The 10,000-nt window shown below is 48.3% G+C and overlaps 1 protein-coding gene across 1 annotated transcript in view; it reads right to left on the reverse strand.

The window, feature by feature from the left end:
- Positions 1–3,298: 3,298 nt before the first annotated feature.
- The window catches only part of LOC130128995 (transmembrane protein 54-like), a 7,924-nt gene continuing 1,222 nt past the window's right edge, over positions 3,299–10,000 (reverse strand). The window contains exons 2-6 of the mRNA XM_056298785.1: positions 9,440–9,636; positions 8,400–8,459; positions 7,147–7,338; positions 6,085–6,231; positions 3,299–4,486 (exon numbers count right to left, since the gene is read on the reverse strand). Coding sequence (XP_056154760.1) covers positions 4,226–4,486; positions 6,085–6,231; positions 7,147–7,338; positions 8,400–8,459; positions 9,440–9,636 — 857 coding nt within the window. The 3' untranslated portion in view covers positions 3,299–4,225. The remainder of the gene's footprint in view (positions 4,487–6,084; positions 6,232–7,146; positions 7,339–8,399; positions 8,460–9,439; positions 9,637–10,000) is intronic.

Genomic DNA, 10,000 nt, shown 5'->3' on the forward strand with positions numbered 1-10,000 from the left:
ATCTTTTGCTATGTGCAAGACAGGGGATGATCTTAAAGGAGGAGAAAGAAGTTCTGTCCTATCGTTTCACTATGGGGTTTTTTTCGGGGGCGAAGGGTGAGGGTGGAGGTGGGGTGGGGTGGGGTGGGGGTGGGGACCAAAGGGACACGTATTACCTTTATGATGAGTCGACTGAAAAACAAACGTGCAGTTGCCAGGGTATCCACCGTGTTCCCTACCTCCCTCGCTCTTTCTATCTTTTTGTCTTTCCATCTTTCTTTCTGTCTCCTTTTCTTTCTATCTCCGTCTGTCTGTCTCGCTCTTCTCTGTCTTTCTATCTCTCTCCGTGTCTATCTCTTTTTGTCTTTCTCTCCCTTTTCTCTCTGTCTATCTGTCTCTCTTTCTATCTCTCTCTTTCTATTTCTCTCCATCTTTCTATCTCTCCCTGTCTATCTCTTTGTCTATCTCTCTGTCTGTCTTTCTAGCTCTCTCTCTTCTCTATCAGTCTCGTTCTCTCTCTGTCTTTCTATCTCTCTCTCTTCCTTCTCTATCAGTCTTTCTCTCTCTCTCTGTCTGCCTGTCTTTCTATCTGTCTGTCTTTCTGTTTCTCTCCATCTTTCTATCTCTCCTTCTGTCTGTCTGTCTGTCTCTCTCTCTCTCTCTATCTCCGTCTCTCTCTCTCTCTCTCTCTCCCTCTGTCTGTCTCTCTCTCTCTCTCTCTCTCTCTCTCCCTCTGTCTGTCTCTCTCTCCTCTCTCTCTCTCTGTCTCTCTCTCTCTCGGGAATACTGGTTTCGGTGAGCGTGCCACTCCACCGGTCTGCTGTTCGGGTGAAGCCTGGAGCTTTTGCAGGACCAGAGACGCTCCACCTGACCAGAGATGCTCCACCTGACCAGAGACGCTCCACCCTGAAGAACGGCGCACGCCCCCTCGCGGTTCGCCACGGTCTCCTTCTCTTTCTCCTCCCGGCATGGCTTCTCTCTCTCTCTTCCGCTTCTTCCAGTCCACCTCCACGCGTGTATATACCACACACACACACACAGCACACACACTCCCTGGCATCGCAAAAGCAGTATTATGTAGCGCAGGATTCCGGTCCGGTCCATCGCTGCGGTCCGGTCAGGAGGTGAACGGGTCGGGGTACCGGATGAGCGGTCCTTCCACGAGGAAGAGATAGGCTGTAGAAGAGCCCACCGGATTTTTACGCGTCGGTTGACCTTTTCTGTTTATTTGGGATTTTTTTCTTCTTCTCCCTTTTGTACATAGATTGAGTTTTCCTCCTAATGCCGTTTTTATTTATTCCGTTTTGTATTATTTCGGTTTTACTTTGAACTGTTATTTGGAGATGTCCCGGTTGTATCGGTTTGGGAAGGAAGTCGCGTTACAACGCGCGAGGGAAACCACGGGAAGTGAGCTTTCTGGCATCCGGAGAACGGCCACGGAGAACACGGAGCGCTCCAGGGCTCGCGGACAGTTCCGGGAGGGGGGCGCGTTATCCGGATATCCCACAATGCATCTGATCGGTGACGCCAGTAGCACGTATCACGTGTGTGTATAAAAGTACGGCTGTGTATTTGGGACGGATGTGTGTGTGTGCGGCGCGCGCGCATGCGCGCGCGCGTGCATGTGAATATGTAACGTATGCTCGAGGCTAACTTTTACAGTATTATCATGTTGTGTTGTTTTCTGGTTTGTAAGTATTTTAAAAAGATCTATAAAGTGAACTAAGATAATTGTAACCTCGCCGTACTGCATGATCCCACGAACCAAACAACTGAACCAAAAAACACAAAAACACAAAAAAAACACAACACAACACAACACACCCTCTTTTTTGTAGCTCTTCTCGGCACTTGTACCAGGCAGAAATACGCTGAAGATAACAACATACTGACATGCTTTGGAACAACCCCCCCCCACCCTTCCTCTGACAGACAGAGAACTCACTAAGGGCTCGTTCATTACTCTTTATAGCCTCTCCATCAGATCTGCTTACCGAGAAACCAGCCGCTTTCCTTTACCAAGTCCAAGCAAGTTGCCACAAGTCACTGACGCTGAGATTACTCTCGGTCAGATTAGCATACATATATATATATATGTATATATATATAGTTTGAGTTCTGAGTAGTAGTTATAATCTGATCTCCAGTCACTTAGTTCAGCTTTTTTTTCCCCCAGCTGCGCCTGTGCTTTTTTGGGGGGGACCCTGTAGCGTCACTGCCCTCTGCTGGTAGGATAATGTACAAACAGCCGCTTCCCCTCCTGATCCAAGTCGAACCCCCTTTCTCTGATTTTTTTCTTCTTCTTCTTCCACCGCCTCTTGATAAACTGGGTTTCCTTGTGTTTTGGATGAAGCGCTCTTTTCTTCCTAACTTTCCTTCCCTCTCTTTTTTCTGTTGCATGAGACCCTCATGTAAGGACGTCATGTTTGTTCCGTTGGACCTGAATTGATGACAAAAAATATATATATACCTTGTGTTTCAAACACGCATGTCTGTGTCCTTTTTATTTTGCTCCTTGAGGTTTGTGCTGACCCCGGAAAACAATGCCCAGCACTGTGGGGGGGGGGGGTATTTTCTATCCACGATCTGCGTCTCGGGATCTGACATTCCCACCCGGCACCGCTCCCAGATAGCATCCGGATGTGGGCCACTTCTGGCAATGATGCGGCACTGGTCGCCTTCTTCTGGCCCTGACAAAATGGGCGTGAGCCTGAAGTGGCCCACATGTATAACAGCAAATATGGCCCAAATATGCCAAATCAAATGTGGGCCTTTTTTGGCAAAGATGCGGTGCTCTCGGCATCATGTGATCTGGATGTGGCCCTGAAGTGGCCCGTGTGGTAAATGGTGAATATGGCCCAAATATCACAAAACAAATATGGGCCATCTTTGGCAAATATGTGGCACATGCGGCATTGCTGTGGCTTGGTTCCGGCCCAGATCTGGCAAACAGGAGCGGACCGCCCAAGTGCCATCATTCCACACGGTATGTGGGCCGGATGGAAGTGTCAGTGTGGGACGGGTCCGGGCCACAGCAATTTTGCTATCTGGGCTGGCTGTGTGTGTGTGTGTGTGTGTGTGTGTGTGTGTGGGCCTCTATGCAGCTCGACCTGTCAGGACACACCGAGGCTGAGTTGGGTGGGAGCGGAGAACTGTCAATAAGCGTTTTCTCTCCATCAGGTTGTATGTGTGCAGAACCGGTCGGTCCTGTCCGGCCACTGGCTGTATCAACATCACTGCACATTTAACGTTCGAAAGTCAGTTTTACTAGAGTACATAGGCAGACAAAAAAAAAAAACATTTTTTAAAAATTAGCCAACGGAAATTTTATTTAGAAATTAAATGGGGTAAAAACCACTCGGTAAAAACTAGTGTCACATGCGGCCAGTCTCTTGACCCAGAATAATGCGCACACACGTGCACAAAGCTCTGCTACCTGAAAATATATGGAGCCCCCGAAGGGGCCACAAGAGAATAAAAAATAAAAACTGGATTTTGTTGCATCCCTCTTCGACAGCTTTGCGTTTCCTTGCAAAGATTCGGTTACATAACCTTCCCCTGCTGTGGAATAGAGCCACTCTGATGCAGCTCTGAAACACCGCGTTTCACTTTGAACCCGGTCTCAGACAGATGGAAATCAACTCAGCACCGAGAACAAACGGCTATAACACAATGCGACTAAAGTCGTCTCAGAGGACAGCAGTGATCAAGGACACAGTCACGATGAAGGGGAGAGTCAGACGGGATACGGAGGAGCTCTTTGTCTCCACTAATAAACAATCTCAGCCCTCCCAGCTGTTCTTTTCTTTGCAAGGACACTTAAACTAATGCTAAGGACTGCAAACCCGTTCAATGTGTTCGGTTTTGTTTGTTTTTCTTGTACCCTCTCCCATTTGGCTCTGCAACAAGCTGGTGCAAACTGGGGGAGGGGGGCGGTCAAATCCTCCATAAAAGACAAGGAGGCTGATGCTTCAGGCAGGCCCGACCTGTAATGTTGGCGTGCAAACATGCACACATAATGGGCGTCCTGCGCATTGCTCAAATAGCGTGAAGAAAACACTGCGCCAGGAGGGATCTGGACCCCACAGCACCGAAACAAGGAGTCTGCGTGCCTGAGGTCAGACCGGGGTATTTTGAGCTCCTGATAGTAAAGTGTTAGTACAGGGACGCCACGTTTAACTCTTAAACAGAGCTGCAGTTTGTTTTCCTTGTCCCTCGTGACCTCCGAGTGTGTAAGTATTAGCATCTATATCCAGAAGCTGGACCTTTCCAGAGCGCCCCGCTCCAGCCGCTGCTGCTGCTGCTGCTGCGAGGGTCTGTGCTGGTTTCTGACCCTCTCCTCCGGCCTTCCTCTGTGGGGTTGGCGTAGAGGCTGCCTCTCTGACGGAAGGCTGTGGTGCTGACGATGATGAGGAGGAGGATGATGTTGTTGAGGACGATGCTGTTGTTGTGGAGATGGCGCGTAGTGGGGAACGGCTGTTAGCTCCACTGGCTGTGCTGCATTGATCTGCTCAAACAAACAGAGGAACAACGACATGAAATGATCTCACGCTAGAAATCAAGATCAGAAACATTTTATTTGCCGTTTCATTTCATGTGCGCAAGTGCATGAAATGAAACGAAACATTGTTTCCCCCAGCCCACAGCAGTGCAACACAAAGACAAAAACACATGTCCAAACACTACAACAACACATATGTATATCCAAAAAAATCACATATATCTAAACTGAACAAAATAATAATAATGATAATAATAATAATAATAAATAAAATCACTGTCCAGGAGAATGAACGCCAGCCAGGATGACTGTTGGAACTGCTGGTCTGCATGGGCTAGCAGTTAGCTTAGCCTGACCCGCTTCTGCATCCTGTCAGACCGCCCTCGGTGTTCCGCTTCAGGCGTAGCTCCAGTCAGGGCCGTGGTCCTTGGGCCCACAGGATGCAGCAGACCAGGCTCTCTCAGCCAATCCAACACCAGTGCTCCCAGCCAGACACCTTCGACACACCTCCACGCACTCCACACGACGACACTAAAACACAGTCGAGGCTAGGCGAGGCCGTCGCCAGACCGCCCTCGGTGTTATTGGAACTGGCGGTCTGCATGTGCTAGCAGTTAGCTTAGCCTGACCCGCTTCCGCATCCTGTCCGACCGCCCTCAGCGTCACCTCTTTGGGCACAGCTCCAGGCAGGGCCGTGGTCCCTGGGCTGATAGGATGCAGCAGAGCAAGCGCTCCCAGCTGATCCAGCGCCAGCTCTCCCAGCCATCAAACAAAGACAAACTTAGATGCAGATGTGGGCAAAGACACGGCATGGACGGTACTGGGTGAGGCCGGCGCAAAACGTGAATTCGCGCCGCCATCTTCCCACACCAGAAGCGGAAGGGGGAAAAAAGTACATAAACTTTAAATATATGAATAATATTTAAACAAATAATATCTAAATATTTAAATAACCTTTAAATGTTTAAATAAGTAAATAAATAGATAGATAAAGTAATAGATAAAGTACATCTTATGATGATTAAGACTCATAAGGCTGTGGTAACGTTGTATGTCAGCAGCCACTGTGTCTACTTTCAGAACCAATTTCATTTCATTTGACAAATGAGTCCAGCAGCACCCGACAGTACAGGGTAGCATTTGTGTTGTGCTTTGAAAGAAACTTGTGCGAAACAAAAGCCTGGTGACATTAACAAACACTTAACAAAAACTGAAAAGAAGAGCCTTCGTACGTTATTCTTTCTGTCTGAAGGATATCACTGCCGAAGCATCACGAGGGACGACTGATGGTGAATGAACTGCATTTATATAAAGAGCTTTTCTAGTCTACAGACCACTCAAAGAGCTTTGCATTGTATACCTCACATTCACACACGCATTCATACACCGATGGTGGAGGCCGCCATGCAAGGTGCCAACCTTGCTCATCAGGAGCAGTTAAGGATTCAGTGTCTTGCTCAAGGATCTTTCAACACGCTTTCCGCAGGAGCCGGGGCTCGAACCAGCGACCTTCTGATTACTAGATGACCCACTCTACAGATGCTGCCCCCCTGATATGTGAGAGCATGGTGTGTGTGTGTGTGTGTCTGTGAGGAGGACCTCACCGTTCTGTCCCGCTGTCTGACGGTCTTCTTGTGAGGGCAGCACGGGAGACCCAGGAACGACATGGTGACGGAGAGACACTGCGCCGAGAACACCAGCTGGATGATGCACGTCACAATCAGCGGCACCCACAGAATCAGAGTGGTGCCCTGCAAGTCAGCCGGGACAGACAAGTCAGCCGGGACAGACAAGTCAGCCAGGACACACAGCTGTGAGCAGCGGAGGTGAGCCGCTGCCTCAATTACAGAGCACAGCAAGAGCACAAATGAAAGACCGAAACCGCGTTTGCTTTGTGTGATCATGCAGAAGCGAGTGCTGTGGTGGTGCAAAATACAGCAGGTGTGGAGGCACATAAAGACAATTTTGTGCATGCAGGTGGAGCAAGTTGATATTGGAAGGGGGTTGCAGAACAGGAAATTTGGGGGGGGGGGAAATACACGACAGCATTAAAACGTCCTATGATGTTTTTTTGGTGACGCCATCTTGACCGTAGCTTTCAGAAGAAGGTCAAAATGAAATAGAGCAGAAACACAGAGACAATCAGCAGCATGTGAAGCAACGACACACCCGAGAATAAATACTGACTAACAAATCTTCAGCTGCATTTCTGTGATCGTAGTCTTCATTTTTACATGCTTGGACAGGCAATCTTTGCAACTGTTGCACGGAATTGAACCTATTTTGGTCCAGGTTTGGGAATAAGGCTGCCGCACTGAGCTGTCAATAGTGAAACAACATTTTATAGACTGCCTTTTTCCCCATTCGGACAACCGCCTCGGCTGCATGATGCAGAAATCCCAACTCATAAAGGGATGTGCTGGATTGAGCCGTGAGGCTGAGCGGGAATGACAGGCCATCTGTACCACACCATTACAGGATGGGCCCTGGAGAGGACGGACAGGGTCGGGTCAGCATTCCTGTCACTAGTGCACCACGGTCTGAGACTGACTGAGAGAGAGAGAGAGAGAGAGAGAGAGAGAGAGAGAGAGAGAGAGAGAGAGAGAGACGTATATAGTCTCCTGACCCCACCCACCTGATACCAACACACACAAACTGAGACTTACATAGATGCGTGTGGGGTCAAAGGGACACTCGTTGGTGATGCTGGAGTACCCAATGGCATCCGGGAATCGACAGTGCATCAGCAGGCTCCGCCCACCGTGAAGGATGGCCCTCACCATGGAGACCAGCAGACCAATGGCTGAGGCGGTGGCCATGAGTCCAGAACAAAGACTGATGATGAAAAGGGACCACGACTGGGTGGGGGAGTGGAGACACACGACACACACACACACACACACACACACACACCCTTAAAACAGTCAATCAATCACCTTAAGGAGGCAAAACTGGATGACTGATAAAGTTGATATCCAGACAATTTGACCAGGCTGATAAGAACAAGAGGAACAATTGTACGGTGTGCGGGAGGCCGATACCGTTAGGAGCAGGACACACGATAAGGAATGTGTCACAGCACGGAGCGGGAGTGGCTGCCACTCCGTAATACCGTCACGCTAATCACCGTGAAAGGCCCGGGGGGCTGAAGAAGCTCAAGCGATAACAAGACGAACGTGTTATTTGCATTAAGTGGTAGTCAGTTAAATCTGCCCTGCCTACTTTCACAGCCACGCTGACAAAACAAAGGGGAAGAAAAGCCAAAAAAAACAAGGCGGAGTGATTCGCAGCCAGTGTGTCAGCGACTTACTCATCTATTCAGCTCAGAGGCTCACCAGTCTCGTTTGAGCGGACTGATGTTTTGAGCACGCGAACCGAGAAAACGAGCACCTCGTGACTGGAGGGGAGAAAACAATAAATAGATAAATAAATAAATGAAAGGAAGCACCGCTTTCGAGATGGAAGACTTCGCTAACCTTTGTGACTCAGACAGGATTCAAACAAGACTGGAGGTGTTCGGGAGTTTGAAAGGCTTTCTCCCCCCCCCCCCCCCCAAAGTCTTCCTGATGGAGGCAGACACTAACGATAGTGTGATGGCATGACATGGCACACCCCCACCCCCCCACCCCACCACCCACACATGCACACAAGCAATTTTATGAAGGAACGATGCAGAGAGACTGTCGAGGAGAACAGCATCAAAATTAGCCTCAGCAGTGGCATAAAAAACGCTGATGCTTATCTTCCAGTGAAGCGGGTGTGTGTGATGTGGGGGGGGGGTAACATGAGAGATGACGAGGGAGGGGGGGGGGCTTCATCACTGTCAGAACGCGGGGCGAATTCTTTGACAGCTCCATTTCCCCCGATCATTCACACATATGAAATACCACACGGCGTGGGAAGTAAAAGCAGTACCAACCAGTGCTCTGCTCCTCTTGTGTTTGGACAGGATGATGGCTAGAATCCCCACGACGACACCCTGCGGAGACGAGAAGAGAGGAGAAAAAAAACACCCTATCACTCCATCCATAAACACATCAATCTAATTATCACCGGTGACCACGAGGGACCTTTGAGAGCAACAACGGTACCGAGTTAAGATTTAAGTTGGGATTTCATTTCCTGTACTTTCCACAATCGCGCGTCTTTACACCATCATCCATAAGGTCAACTGGATGGCCCCATTTTAAAAAGGGTGGGTTCCCTTTTTTTGAACTCTGACTTTATTAAAACAGTGTTGGGCTTCATCTTGTTGTTGTACAGACAAAAACACGGAGGAACTTACCACTCCACTGAGTCTTCTGGCCAGGCTTCAACACCGTCCAATGGGGTTTCAGGCTGTGAATACCACTATACGTCTCCTAATTAAAAACGGGGAGCTCACAGTCGTTTATTTTTTACGTTGACTCATAATATGCAGGAGAACAAGCCAGTCTCGTCTGGACCGACTTCTCTGCATGGCTGCAGCACCTCTGGGCCATCTTTAAACTCAGTGAGAAGCAGCTACGTCATGTTTGGACTTTGGACTGTGTTGAAACCCAGCAAGAAGACTCAGCAAAGTGGTCGAAGTTTCTCAATACTGAAGTGACCAGTGAAGTTTCTGAGTGTAAATAACACTCGACAACGTTGAAATGATCTCTGGATTCAAATGAAAAAAGTGAACCTATATCCTTTAAACACAACACTGTGAGAAGTCCATTACTCTCTCTCAAAAAAAAACAAAAAACTAACTTCATATTTTTAGCAGCACATTTGACAATAACTAGAATTTATTCGTTTGTGACAACTTAGGGATTAGATTACTGACTCTACATTTTGAAAATGACAACTAACATATTTTAACTGATCACATTTGCAGTAGCTTCTCTTTCTGATTAGTTCAGCTTGATGTACACTGAGAGTTGGTATATTTGTAATTTTTCTGGTATTCGTACTGGCACATCACCACATCCTGCTCACCACCAGGCCTGTGGTGAGGGCCACCACGTTGGAGATGGCGTACTCCATGGCCCGGGCCTGTTTGTGGAGGTTGATGTGTCTGAGCACCACGCCGTGGACCAGTGCTCCCAGCAGAAAGTTGACATGGCCCAGCAGAACCATGCTCAGCCCCATCTTCATCAGAGCCTGGGGATCCTCCAGGCTGGCACAGCACTTATCTAAAAAGAGAAAGAGGAAGGATGAGAGCGAGAGAGATTTGTAACTCAGTGGACTATACAGAGACGGCGAGTGATGGGAGCGTTACATCATCCATGTTGTTCAGGACTCCCAAGGCTATCCTGCTTCTGTTGGTTTAGAGACACGGGTCAAAACCACAGCAGAGATGTCACTGGTATTAATGATTACCTGCTGAGTACACATCTACTGTCCAAACAGGTAACCTACCTCTCAGTAACCTGGTTACTTTACATTATACCGTCCACAAAGACCGTACCAATACTACTGATGTACTTTTGAACTCAACAACAATCATGTCAATCATGTCAAGTCAATTTTATTTGTATAGCCCATTATCATAAAGTA

Source organism: Lampris incognitus, chromosome 18 (genome assembly GCF_029633865.1).
Source record: "Lampris incognitus isolate fLamInc1 chromosome 18, fLamInc1.hap2, whole genome shotgun sequence".
Lineage (NCBI taxonomy): Eukaryota > Metazoa > Chordata > Actinopteri > Lampriformes > Lampridae > Lampris > Lampris incognitus.